At 36.2% G+C, this 14,818-nt stretch overlaps 2 protein-coding genes across 8 annotated transcripts in view; one reads left to right on the top strand and one right to left on the bottom strand.

Annotated features, from left to right (window-relative positions):
- Positions 1–14,818, top strand: part of KIAA0586 — a 139,489-nt gene that overhangs the window by 983 nt on the left and 123,688 nt on the right. For all 7 annotated transcript variants that reach the window (XM_081289316.1, XM_081289314.1, XM_081289312.1 and 4 more), the window contains exons 3-5: positions 1,229–1,299; positions 2,881–2,950; positions 5,489–5,558. In XM_081289316.1, coding sequence (XP_081145442.1) covers positions 1,229–1,299; positions 2,881–2,950; positions 5,489–5,558 — 211 coding nt within the window. The remainder of the gene's footprint in view (positions 1–1,228; positions 1,300–2,880; positions 2,951–5,488; positions 5,559–14,818) is intronic.
- Positions 1,744–2,073, bottom strand: LOC308646432 (NADH dehydrogenase [ubiquinone] 1 alpha subcomplex subunit 3). Its single transcript, XM_081289323.1, has one exon. It carries the CDS (start codon positions 2,062–2,064, stop codon positions 1,810–1,812), a length of 255 nt encoding a protein of 84 aa, XP_081145449.1. The 5' UTR covers positions 2,065–2,073; the 3' UTR covers positions 1,744–1,809.

The following is a 14,818-nucleotide window of genomic DNA, read 5'->3' on the forward strand; positions in this document are numbered from 1 at the left end:
CCGGCTTATACCGATGTTTAAAAACTGACCCTGTTCCCTGGGAAAATGGCCAGGCATAGAGGGTCCACAAAATGAATGGTTTCAGTAAATGAAACTTTAACTTTTCCTATTGTGCTTTTTCTTCGTGTCATGTTTGCACATTATTCTTGTTCACATTTATGATAGACATGCTTAACTTGTATAATGAATTAAATTTCCCCCAGTAGTGCTCTTTACCAAGTGCTCTACAGTACTATCCACTTTGGCATAGTATAAACACAACTTAAGTCATTTGATGACTTCTTTGTTTCAATTCATTTATCCTGTCTGGAGCTCAGAGAAAATGAAAACATTATGCTTTTACCCACTTTACTATAAATTCTACTGGTTATTGTAAGGATAAAATTAATGAATATAAGCTGGGTGCGGTGGCATACACCTTTGATTCCAGCCTCTCAGGAGGCTGAGCCGGAGGATGGCAAGTTTGAATCAGTCTGGACAATTTAGCAAGACCCTGTCTTAAAATAATAAAGGGCTGAGGATGTAGCTTAGTGGTAGAGCGTCCCTAAGTTTAATTCCCAGTACTGCCAAAAAATAAAAAATAAAATAAACAACAAAGTGCTTTAATTTTATTTTTGCAATGCTGAGCATAGACAGTTGCTTATCCCAGGCAAGCACTCTACCACTGAGCTATATCCTCAGCCCTTCAAAACACTTTTATAATGCTGGGGTTTTGGAGGTACAGCAATGACACCATAACAGGCTTCTGTTAAATCAGGCTTTTATATCATGTTCATATTTTGCTCCTGGTAAATCCCATAGTTTGCCCATATCCAATAGTGAACTGATTTTTTTTTCTTTTTGTACTGGGGATTGAACTCAGGGGCTTAATCACTGAGCCACATCCCCAGCTCTTTTAAAAATTTTATGCAGAGTCACGGTCTCACTGAGTTGCAGAGGGCCGCACTAAATTGCTGAGGATGGCTTTGAACTCGTGATTCTCCTGCCTCAGCCTGTGGAGCTGCTGGGATTACAGGCATGTGCCATTGCTCCCAGCTTAAACTGATGTATTTTAAAACATTTTATACTTATGTCTCTTTATTGTTCATACTGACTCCTATTTTCCCTAATTATTTTTTCATCTAAAGTATCTGTCAAATATAGAGCTTATAGTTCTTGAATCATGCCTATAATTATAGGTAAGCTACTGTTTTTAAAAACACTCAAATTGATTCCTTTATTTTGTTAGGTTCTTCGGATATAACTTCTTCTAGAAAATATCACAAGCCTCCGTTAGAAAATTCTGCTATATCAGAAAGCGTAAGCAAGAGTCCTTAAATATGTTAATCATGTTAAAATTTTCATTATTGTCAAAACAATATGTTCTTATGTTCAGTTAGCAACATGCCTTGTTTTTCTTTATCATGTGTGAAGAGAAATGTTTTATATACTACAGTTGGAACTTGAATATGTTTGAGATATTAAATATGTCTACTGGGTTGTTAGCCTCATTGTTTATTTTTTAGAAAGTTAACACCTGCTAACTTTCATCAGTGGCTATCCTTGAACAATTTTTTTTGTATGATATTTTTCCTTTCCCCTTTCTGATTTATCAGGAAAAAAAAAAGGGTGAAGGACAATACTGAGTTAATCTAGTACTGTAAAAGGTCATTGTGTTTTAATACTGAATAGAGTCCTCTAGAGATGAAGTCTAGAATTGCACACATGAGCAGAAAGCTATTTGCCAGTAGGTGTCAGAGAAGCTTTCTTTTTTTTTTTGGTTTCACATTTTATTGGGCGAAGGTGCCTCCTCCCTGTCAATGGAAGTGCTCACAGTTTCTTCAGCCACTCTAAGCTGGGGCCCTGGGGGTCCTGGGGGTGGCTGGGCACGTCAGGCATGTTCCCATCATCTCGGAGGGGCACTGGGTAGTTGTAGGGTGTGGCCTTGTTGATCATGATGGCATACTTGGTGTAGGGGCTGAGTGGGGGCAGAATCACAGCGAGACTTCCAATGGCGAAGGACACGACCAGCACCGGCTCCTTGGCCCAGGCATTCTTCAGAAAGGCGGCGAGTTTCTGAGCCATCTTGTTCCAGAGAAGCTTTCTGAGACTACATAAGAGCTCAGTAAAAAAGAGATCAGTGATTAATTTGTAATGTTTTGCCATTCATTGATCATTCTTATCTACTCCATTTGATTAACAAAGAGTCAGATTTTCACATTTGAACTGAAGCAACTGAGATGTTAAATATTTATTTATTTATTTAGTTGTAGTTGGACACAATACCTTTATTTTATTTATTTATTTTTATGTGGTGCTGAGGATTGACCTAGGGCCTCACACCTGTTAGGCAAGCACTGTACCACTGAGCCACAACCCCAGCCCCAATAATTTATTTTACTACAAGTGGCAAATCAAGAATTGAGTCTGGATCTCAATGCCACATTCGCTTGTTTGCCCATTTGCTCATTTATTCACTTCTCTGACAGTATATTACTATTTTTTTTTAAAGAGAGAGGGAGGGAGAGAGAGAGAGAGAGAGAGAGAGAGAGAGAGAGAGAGAGAGAGAGAATTTTAATATTTATTTTTTAGTTTTCGGCGGACACAACATCTTTGTTGGTATGTGGTGCTGAGGATTGAACCTGGGCCGCACACATGCCAGGCGAGCACGCTACTGCTTGAGCCACATCCCCAGCCCCTGACAGTATATTATTGACTCATTGAACAAATCCTTGGGTAGTTTCAAAGTACCTAAGCATTGTGTAGTGCTGGGAATGAAATATACAAAACACACAGTCCTGCTCTCTCAGAGCACAATAATCACAGTTAGTAAATGGTATTGGTAAGGAATAAATCATAAAGTTTATTTAATTTTTCAATTTTTCCTCTTATATCCCAAAGGATTTTTCTAAAGATGTTGTAGTGCAGAGGTTACCTTTGGATAAAACAGAAGAGAGCAACAGACAAAACGGTAAAAGAATAAAATTGACATTTCTTATTGTGGTAAATATACATAAATTTTCCATTTTAACCATTTTAAAATATATAGTTTGTGACATTAAGTATCTTTACATTGTTGTGCAACCATCATCACTGTCTATCTCCAGGACTTTGTTTTTTTAATCTTTCCCGACTGAACTCTATGGCCATTAACTACTAATTCCTGCCTCTATGAATTTGACTATGCTAGGTACCTTGTATTATTGGACTTATTCAGTATTTATCCTTTAGTGTTTGGCTTATTTCTCTTAATGTATTGTCTTCAATATTCATTCTTTTTTTAGCATGTGTCAATATTTTCTTTTTAAAGGTAAAATTGATTTCTGGATATTCATTCAACAAACTAACAGGTTTTTTATTACTGTTACTATTATTATTATTTTGAGTGCTGGGAATTAAACTCAGGGCCTCATGTATGCTAGGCAAGCACTCTACTACTGAGCTATACCATGTTATTTTAATTTTAATTATTCTCCCAAATTAAGTTATTAATACACTCAAAAATCCAGAAAAGTGTCTGCAATAGTAAAGATTATTTTAGTATTACCAATCTATTATACAGGTTTGGTATTGGATATACATTTATTATTATTTATTTATTTTATTTTTTGTGGTGCTGGGGATTGAACCCAGGGGGGCTTTGTGCATGTGAGGCAAGCACTCTATCAACTGAGCTATATCCGTAGCCCCCATTTATAAATTCTGAACTCAGGTTTTGTAGGGTCAGATAATAGATTAAAAATGTCCTTCAAAAAGTTTATTTATTGACAAATTTTAAAGCAATTTTTTTTTTTTATTCTAAGTAGTGTTAAAATTTTATCAAATTTTCCTTGGTCTTTTGTAGTGGAGATTGAACCCAGGGCACTTTACTATTGAGCCACATCACCAATCCTTTTTTTTTTTTTCCAAATGTTTTTTAGTTGTCAATGGACCTTTATTTGTTTTATTTTTAAAGATTTATTTATATGTAGTGCTGAGAATTGAACCCAGTGCCTCACACGCTAGGCAAGTGCTCTACCACTGAGCCACAACTCTAGCCCCTAGTCCTTTTAATTTATATTTTAATTTTTTTTAAAAAAATATTTTTTAGTTTTACCTGGATGCAGTATCTTTATTTTTTTTTTTCTTTTACTTTTATGTGGTGCTGAGCACTGAACCCAGTGCCTCACATGTGGGAGGCTAGTGCTCTACCGCTGAGCCACACCCCAGCGGCCTATATTTTAAATTTTGAAACAAGGTCTCCCTTGTTTCTCCCTTGGGGCTGCTCTTGAACTTGTGATCCTTCTGAACCTCCTGAGCCTTCTTTTTCTTTCTTTTTATTTTTAAGAAATCTTTTCCATGTGTAAGATTTAATTCTCAAGCATAATAAAAACAATTCTCTATAACACACGCTCTTCTCTATATAAATCTGGTCGAAGGAGAGATTCATATAATGTAATATCAAATATTTACTTTGGTTTGCATAACAATTATAACACCTTCAATTTTCTCAGCATTTTCTTTTTTTAAAAAAATGTGGCAAAGTACATATAACATGACACATCTCATCTTAACTATTTGTAGATGTCCTTGTTTCTCAGATATTTTTGATACAAATTTTTCTAGTATCTAGGGTTATGACTATTCTTGCCTTTTTAAAAAAAATATTTATTTTTTAGTTGTAGGTGGACACAATATTTTTATTTCATTTTTATGTGGTGCTGAGGACCAACCCCGTGCCTCATGCATGCCAGTCGAGTGCTCTATCACTGAGCCACAACCCCAGCCCCTATTCTTGCCTTTTTAAATTGAGAAATCCTATTATTAAATCCTAAACATCCCCCCCACCCCCAATAAATACTTATGATTGAACCTAGGATATCAAGCTTGCTAGATGAGCTCTTCATTGTTGAGTCTATCCCTAGCCCTTTCAGAAAAGTTTGTTTTTAGTTTGGGACAGGTCTTATTTAAGTTGTCCTGGCTGGCCTTGAACTTGCAATCCTCCTGCCTCAGACTTATGAGGAGCTGGAATTATAGGCACATACCATTGCATCTAGTCCTAAACATTTTTTTTTAAGTTGTTGATGGACCTTTACTTTATTTATTGATATTTGGTGCTGAGAATCGAATCTAGTGCCTCACAAATGCTAGGCAAGTACTCTACCACTGAGCTACAACCCTAGCCCCCTAAATATTCTTTTAGTTTAAAAAAGTAGGGTTTTTAAAGCTGATTATGGTGGCATACCCCTGTTATCCCAGCAACTTGGGAGCCTGAAGCAGGAGGATCACAAGCAGGAAGATCACCACCCCAGCTCCTTTGTTATTTTTTTCATCAGTATGGCTAGAATGAGACCAGCCTAGGCAATTTAGTGAGATCCTGTCTCAAAATAAAAATAAAAAGACTGGGGGTGTGCCTTGGTGGTAGATGGCCTCTGTGTTCAATCTCCAGTACCAAAAAAAAAAAAAAAAGGTCAGGTTTTGTGAGTGGCTTATTAAAATTTAATGAATTTTTGTTATCTTAATTTTGCAGCAAATGATATCTGTATTTCTCAGTATACCATGGGACAGAAGGATGCTCTAAGAACAATTTTAAAGCAAAAGTAAGTTTCATTTACAGAAAATAGTTGTACCTTGTTTGTGTTTAAAATCAACTTCCCTTATACTTTGGAAATACAAAAACCTCTTCACTACATAATGTACTGTGTGATGATATATAAAGCATTTCTCATAGTTCTGGGCACATATAAAGTACTCAATAGCTATTAGTTGTTGTTACAGAAGAGGTTCTGTGCTAAGTGTTTTATTATATTAACTCATGTAACACTCTCAAATCCCATGAAGTAGATTCTGTTATATTCCCAATTTTATTGAACATATGAATATGCATAACATAAATCCTGTGACAGAGATTCTGTTACATCCCAGTTTTATAGAATCCCCATTTTATGGATGAGGAAACTGAGACATTGAGCTTTTCCCAGGGTCTGGCAAATTGTTACTGGGCTGGCATTTAAACCCAGGCATTCTACCTTTAGAGCCTGCATTCTTAACCAAATCATGATACTGCTTGTAGCAGTGGTCAAGTAGTTCCTTATACATAATACTTATTATTTACTATCAAAGTACCTTTAGGTTTTTTCCTGGTCAAGATCTGAGGAAGAGGGGCTGGGGATGTGGCTCAAGCGGTAGCGCGCTCGCCTGGTATGCGTGCGGCCCGGGTTCGATCCTCAGCACCACATACAAACAAAGATGTTGTTTCCGCCGAAAACTAAAAAAATAAATATTAAAAAATTCTCAAAAAAAAAAAAAAAAAAGATCTGAGGAAGAAGCAAACTTCATACCTTGATGGAACGAAATACAAAACCAACCCTGACGAGAACTCATGATAAACATGAAGCAAGAATACATCTACTAGTATGAAGGCAATTTTTGTTATTTTATTTTATTTATTTTTAAAATGTTTTTTAGTTGTAGATGGACACAATACCTTTATTTTAATAGGTGCTGAGGATTGAACCCAGGGCCTCGCACGTGCTGGGTGAGCACTCTACTGCTTAACCACCAGGCTTGCTCCCCAAATGCAGCTACTTTTAACTGTTACCTCTTTCTTCTAGATAGTATTTCATAAATTAAAATTATATGCCTATGTTCCTATTCTTGATTTATTAAATTTAGACTATACTCATCCTCAAATGATAGTATTTAGCTGTCTTAAACTACTCTCTCCCATCCTTTTATTGTAGTTATCTAATACTTTTAATTAAATCAACCATTGATTATGTGGACATTACGCACTATATTAAGTGGAACAAGAGCCACAGATTTACAAATACTGTTTTGTTTAAAAAGTTTTAGTATTTACAAAAGTAGAGAGGATAATTTAATGCACCGCCATACTCCCATTGTTTAGCTTTAGTTGTTAGCATTGTTTCATTTTAACTTCCCCTCACTCCCCTACCCAAGTATTATTTTTAAACCTATCTCAGAAGTAATTTCATTTTATCTGTATTTTAGTAGGTGTTTCTAAAAGATTAGTATTTTTTCTTTTTCTTTTTAAAGTTTGTTCTCAGGCTGGGGTTGTGGCTCGGCGGTAGAGCACTCGCCTAGCATGTGCGAGGCCCTGGGTTTGATCCTCAGCACCACATAAAAAGGAATAAAGGTATTGTGTCCAATTACAAATAAAAAATAAATATGAAAAAAAAATTGTTCTAATTAGTTATACATGACAGTAGAATACATTTTGATGTAAAAGATTACTTTTTAAAAAGGCAATGCCACAATACTATTAATATACCAAAGACATAATACTGGCTATTTCTTAATATTATCAATCATACAGTTAATATTAAAGTTTCTCTGATTGTCCCATAATTTTTTTTTTTTTTTGTTCATTTCTTTGTATCAGGATCTAAAGAAGGGCCACATGTTGCATTTGATTGATGTGTCTTTTTTTTTTTTTTTTGGTACTGGGTATTATTTCAGGAGCACTTGGCTACTGAGCCACATCCCCAGCTATTGTGTCACATGACTAAACTGGTCACTCCAGCTGAATTTGGGGAATAAATAAAGATACAGACATAGAAAGTACCTTTTCTTTAAGTTCAATGACCGCTCCTCAGCCACAGCTCCTGCAAGGGCAGTGCAGGCAAGAAAGAGAGCTAGGAGCACATGCTGAACCCTTTTATTGGGGAGAAGCCATTCAAATGAGGCAAGGGGTCAGGTTTCACGGGGTTGAGTCTAACTTCCTGATGTCTTGCTGTCAGCATGTTAACTGACATCTAGGAAGCCCATGCCCATCTTATGTGCTGTGTGGGGATCAGAGGCAGAGGCAGAGGCAGAGCCAGCACAGGGAAAAGATGCTTACTCTCCCTGCCCAGAGGGGCAACGTTGGTTCAGTCCACTTTGTGTGCTCAATGCTCATAGTTGACACACACACACAGCCTATGGCTGGTTTGCCAGTTCTCCACATTCTCATCGATGAAAGCCAAGGGGCACTTGGTTCCTATGTGGCATTTATTTATTTTAGCCCTACTTTGTATTTTATTTAGAGACAGGGTTTCACTGAGTTGCTTAACACCTCGCTTTTGCTGAGGCTGGCCTTGAACCCAGGATCCTCCTGTCTCAGCCTCCTGAGCTGTTGGGATTACAAGCGTGTGCTACCACTGTGCCCGGGGATAAATGTGTCTTTTAAGTCTGTTTTATTTATTTATTTATTTTTTTAATTTTCCTTAGTGACTTTTATTAGGCACCTTTATTCCTTTCCCCATCATGCTTGAAATAATACTTCATGGGTTCAACCCCCAGCCCCAAACTAGACTCAGATCTCTTCAGAAACTTAAAGTGATGACATATTCAATCTTCTATCCCAAGAGTGAGCATCCATCCAGCTACCTAAGGGTTAAGTGATATCCCTGCTGCAGCTGCCACAAAAAAGCCCTAGATCTCAGGATGCAGCACACCTCCCCAATCATGAATTCAAGAGTTCTCATTATTGCTTCTCCTGGCCTCATGAGATGGTCATCCCTCAGGATAGTGTAGATAGGAGGATCATAGACACACCTTGTCCAGCTTCATTCCTTTGCTTAAAACTTCTTGCCACTGTTTCCCAAGCTGAGTCTGTGTACCTTTAAATAGTCTCAGGGCTGGGGTTGTGACTCAGTGGTTGCACGCTTGCCTGGCATGCATGAGTCACTGTGTTTGATTCTCAGCATCACTTAATAAAGGTCCATCAAAAACCAATCATGCTATCCAGATCAAAATGTGTTTCCAGGAATAGAAAAATAAAGCAGATCCAAAGAAATCATCCTCCACCATCTCTACTTCTGGTTTTCTATCTAGTGCCTTGTGTCCATTGCTGGAGAGGCTCTTTTTTACCTTAGTATTCATTCCTTTGGCATCCGCACGCAAGATGCCATCTGGAGCCACACTGCAGCTACTTCGGAATGCTGAAGCACGTAGATATAGTTTCAGGGGACACCCTGCGTCTCTACTGCCGACCAGACTCGAAGCACCGAAAGACCGAAAGACCGGTATGGCGCCCGAACTCCAGTATAAGAGCATTCTTCCTCGTGACGTCACGACGCATGTTCCTCCCCTCGCCGCTGCTGCTCCAAGTCTGTTTTATTTATTTATTGCTTTTGTGATGCTGGGGAATTAAACTGAGGGCCTCATGCATACTAGGCAAAAAACCTGAATAAGCTGGGTGAGATGGTGCACTCCTGTAATCCCAGCCGCTCTGAAGGCTGAGGCAGGAGGATCTTAAGTTCGATGCCAGCCTCAGCAATTTAGTAAGACCCTAAGCAATTTAGCAAGACTATGTCTCAAAATAAATAAAAAGGGAAGGGGTGTGACTTAGTAGTTGACCACATCTGCATTTAGTCCTCAGTACCATAAAAATTAAATGAACAAACAAAACTTGAACAATAGAGAAAAGGCAGGGAAAAGAGAAGAAATCAATTATACCAGATAAAAATGAATCCAATAAAGTAAAAAACATACACAGTAAAATGTTTTTAACTGGTTCTTAGAAGTTTAGAAGTATAAGCAACTTCCTGACAAATTTAGATCAGAAAAATGATGGTAGAATACATGAATTAGAGATAAAAAGAGGACAAATAATAGATTTAGAGGAGACAAAAACAAATGAGAGTACAATGTAATTATATGCCTCAAGTTTAAAATTCTAGATGAAATTAAATGATTCACCAAGAATAATCATAGAGCTAGATTTTAACATACCAATTGCTAAAAAAATTTAAAATGCTTTAAAGAATAAGCCTTCTAAAACAGTGATGATTCTGTTTGAATTCTTGGAAAAATATTAAGAAACAGATTACACTTATGCCATTCTGCTCCAGTACAGAGAATGCTATCCATGTCATTTCCTGAGGCTAACCTAACCCAAATACCCAAAGCTAAAATTTAGTTTTATCCTAAGTGTTTTTGTTTCTTTCTTTCTTTTTTTTTTTTAAAGAGAGAGAGAGAGAGGAGAGAGAGAGAATTTTTTTTTTTTAATATTTATTTTTTAGTTCTCGGCAGACACAACATCTTTGTTGGTATGTGGTGCTGAGGATCGAACCCGGGCCGCACGCATGCCAGGCGAGCGCGCTACCGCTTGAGCCACATCCCCAGCCCCACTAAGTGTTTTTGTTTCTATCATGGTAATTTTTCCAAAAAGTTCTTGTAATAAAATCATTAAATCAACTATTCATCTGATAGCTAAAGATAACAATTTTATTGATGTGTTATTTCTCAAGTTATAAATAGGGTGTCTTTTGTGTTAGAAGATCAAAACATAACAATGAAGTAGAGTTTGGCTCAGAAATGCAGCAATGTTTTAAAAATAATAATTGAATTTTTTAAGGTACTAAGGATTGAACCCAAGATTTCACAGATGCTAGATAAGTGCTCTGCCACTGAGCTACAACCCAGCCCCCTTTTAATTTTAATTTTGAGATGGGGTTTCACTAAGTTGCCCTGGCAGGCTTCACACGTGGAGTGCTCCTGCATTAGCTTCCCGAGTATCTAGGATTATAGGCTAATGCCAGTATACCTGGAAATAATTGCGAATTCTAATATAGCAGTTATTATGCTCTCTGCATTGGTTTCTCATTTTAATCTTTACAAAAGCCTGGAATGTCTTAAAATGTTCCCATATTAAAAATGAGGTTCAGGCTGGGGTTGTAGCTCAGTGGGAGAGCTCTTGCCTAGAATGTGTGAGGGTTAGATTCTCAGCATTACATAAAAATAAATAAGTAAGTAAAATAAAAGTCCATCAACAACTAAAAACAAAACAAAACAAAAAAGAGGCTCAGGCAGTTTTAAGCATTGCCTCACTAATAATTCATGATTCATTATATATTTATCATTGGAATAAATAAGAAAATATGTATGACAAGCACTATGGATCACATTTAATAAAATGTCATGCTCATTTCTTACTTACCTTACCATGCACACAAACCTCTTTAAAACTAACAATAGAGTGATAGATTCAGATTCTTAATATGAAGAAAATAGTTAATATCCTGTTTAATAGTAGAATTGAGAGCTCATTGTCTTTTTGGTTTGGTGGTACTGGGGATGGAACCCAGGGCTTCATGCATGTTAGGCAAGCACTCTCTCACTGAACCACATCCCTAGCCTTCATTGTTTCTTTTTGTTATTGTTTGTTTATAATTTGGAAGTCCTATCTGTGGCAATTAGAAAATAAAATGAGATCAGGTATGGATATTGGAAAAAAGGAGGAAAAATTTACATTGTAGAAGATATTCTGTACTTAGAACAAAAAAAGTTATAAATATTCATGATTAGAAATCTGTAGAAACTATGTGAGGAAGTATGAAACTTTCCTTGGGAACTGACAAAGGCTAGGATATATTGAGATACTCTACATGTTCTGGATGGGAAGACTTAATACTATAAAAGTCCAAGTTTGTCTAAAATTAGCTTATAGGTTTTGCTATAGTCATTGAATTTTGTTTTAGAATAATTGGTAGATGGAATTTAGCCAAGTAATTTTAATGTTTACACGGAAGAACATACAGCTGAGAAAAAGTATATGTGTTTATGTGTTTTTATGTGTGCCTGAACATTCTGTTTATTTTTCCAACGTTAATTTTCCAAAATTATTTAAAAATTAATTTTCTAAAAGTATCTTAGCTATTCTCAACTGTACATATTCTATATGTTCATATTCTTTGTTTTTGGTGCTGGGGAATCAGACCCATGGCCTCATACATGCTGGGTAAGGGATCTTTGACTGAGCTATATCTCCAACCCCTATATTTATGTAACTTAACTGTAGAGTTGTGACAAAATGGAATGATGTAGTACTTGTCCTATTTGATATTATCATGTGCTTTAAAACTGTAAATAATGCAAGGTAATAGACCAGAATCTTTGAGAAATGAAGAATCTGGCCAAGTTGTCTAGTACAAGGAAAATATGAATTCTTCGGGCTGGGGATGTGGCTCAAGTGGTAGCGCGCTCGCCTGGCATGCGTCTGGCCCGGGTTCGATCCTCAGTACCACATACAAACAAAGATGTTGTGTCTGCCGAAAACTAAAAAAAAAAAAAAAAAAAAAGAATAAAAAATTCTCTTTCTCTCTCTCTAAAAAAAAAAAGAAAGAAAAGAAAATATGAATTTTTCTAAAGGAGTTTGGACTTTAAGAGGGATGGCAAATCATTAAAAAGTTGTAAAAGTAAGATACATTTAAAAAAAATGTTTATTTTTTTTAGTTTTATGTGGACACAATATTTTATTTTTATGTGGTGCTGAGGATTGAACCCACTGCCTCATGCATGCTAGGCGAGCATATATATATATATAACATATATATAACATCAAGATTTTATATATTATAGAACATATATCAAGATTATACATACGTATATATACATATTTATATACGTATATATAATAATCTTGAGAGAGATTACGTGTGTGTATATATACACACACACATATATATATTATATCTCGACAGAGCAAGTGAGAGCGAGCAAGAGTGAGCGCATGTGCACGCGGGTGAGAAGTGATGATTCCTTTCAGAATCATGATAGGAATAGAGCTTTGCATTCAATATATTGTTAAATTGTTCTGTACAGATATTTAAACAATGGAATGCCTATGTTTCAGTCCTAAGTGGTATAGGCGATAAATACAAAAGTACTTAATGAAGGGAGAGATCAATAGAAACTGTTATAAAAATAGGCTTATTGGGAGAGGTAAGATTTAGATTGCATCCTGAAGAGGAAGGATATCGTAATGAGTTGAGTGGAAGAAGTTTGAGAGAGCAGAGAAAAAAGCATCGAGTCAGTTGTGAGCATAGTGCTGTATGTGTAGTCAGTAAGGAGAGCAGTATGATTCCAGAGAGAGGTTGTTTTGGGTATATATAGGAGGGAGGTATATATAGGAATGGAGGATAGGACCAGAGTATGGAGGGTATAGAAAACCAAACAGGAAATTTGATTATTCAGTTTTTTATAAGAAAATTTCTGAGATTTTTGAAGAATGGAGACATGAGTGGGAAGTTTTTAAGCAAATAAACCAAAGAATGAAATATGTGGTTGGTAAGAAGTGATGAATTGTCTAGTAGAGAAGAAGAAAGAAGGGAGAAGTACTAATCCAAGAAAGTTTTAGAGTCATGGGAAGACCTCTGGAATTGGGCCTTGTCACTAAATCTGTGATTTCCATCAAGTACACCCCATTACCTCTGTGGACCTCAGTTTCTTCATGTAAAAATTAGAAAATTAGGATAGATGAACCACCTATGAGATTCCCCCAACTCTATAGTTCTATGACACTTTTCATGTAATTGTGATGAAATAATTGGCGAAACTTGATGACTCTATTGAGTATGAGATGATAGGAAGATAGAGAAGTAAAGGTGACTTCAAAATTTTGAGACTTAGAGAAGAATGATGCTCTTAGTAGAAATGGGGAAATATCAGAGGGGTAAGTTCAAAAGTTCTGAACTGTCTTTAAAAATCAAGCAAGGGAATAAAGCCTCTGGATATGGAATGTATTCCTGTTGATTTTATTTATACTTATCTAGGGATTATTTGATTTTGTCCATGTTCCTTTCATTTTTTCTTAGAGCCCAAATATAGAGCATAACTGGACAGATTCTTTTTTTTTTATTATTTAGTTAATATGTGTCTATATACTGCCCCCCTCCTATTATTTATTTATCCCTCCATTTATCTATCTATCTATCTATCTATCTATCTATCTATCTATCTACTTACTTTTGGGGACAAGATCTCACAAAGTTGCCCAGGCTGGCTTTAAACTTGGCAATTCTCAGCCTCCAAAATTGCTGGGATGATAGGTGTATACCATAGCATCTGGTTTAGGTCCATTTTTAATCCAGGCTATTTAGTGATGTCTTTGACGCCCATTGGATGATATTTAATTTAATCTAAATGAGTTAAAGTTCAGAAAGTTTCTTTCAGCAGTTTTAATAATTGTTTTTGGGGATTTGTGCTAAATGAAATAAGCCAGGCACAGAAAGAGAATTACCACATAATCTCATATGTGGAACTGGAAAAAGTTGAATTTACAAAAGGTAGAGAATAGATTGGTGGTTGCCAGGGGTTGAGAGTAGGGAGAATGGGGAGGTGTTAACCAAATGGTACAATTTCAGTTAGGATGAATAAATCCTAGAGCTCTATTTTATGCCATGTGGTGATTGTAGGTAGTAATATTTATTGCTAGGAGGGCACCTTTTATGTTCTTATTCCCCCCTTCCCCACCACCTGCACATACACACACAGATAATTATGTGAGGTAATGGATATGTTGAGTAGCTTGATTGTGGTAACCTTTCACAATGTATAAATATATCAAAATATGATGTATATAGTAAATATATATAATTTTTATTTGTCAGTTATGCTTCACTAAAGCTGGATCAAAAGGGGGTAAAGTATACATCAATAATGATATATTTCTTTCTTTTTTTTTTTTTTTGTGCTGGAAATTGAACCCAGGGTACCTCACACATACTAACTACATACTCTACTACTAAGCTATACTCTCATCCTCTAATGTTACAATTCTTCTAAAAGTATTTAGAGAATAAAATTATCAGTACTTTAAAAACAGCAGTAATCCCTCTTGGGTTGTTTGTTTTGGGGGAATAAAACTTGGTATTTAAATTCTTAGAATGTTTTTCTTCATGTCTTAAATTTACCTTCCTCCTCCTCCTCCTCCTCCCCCCCCCCAGTGGCACTTTACCATTCCCAGTTCTTTTTTTATTTTGAGATCTTATCAAAGTAATCAAAATATCTTATCTTTTGTTTTGAGAACTTATCAACTAAGTTCCTGAGGGTCTCACTAATTTGCTGGGGTGGG

This window comes from Spermophilus citellus, assembly GCF_964194105.1.
Source record: "Spermophilus citellus genome assembly, chromosome: 4".
In the NCBI taxonomy this organism is placed as follows: Eukaryota; Metazoa; Chordata; class Mammalia; order Rodentia; family Sciuridae; genus Spermophilus; species Spermophilus citellus.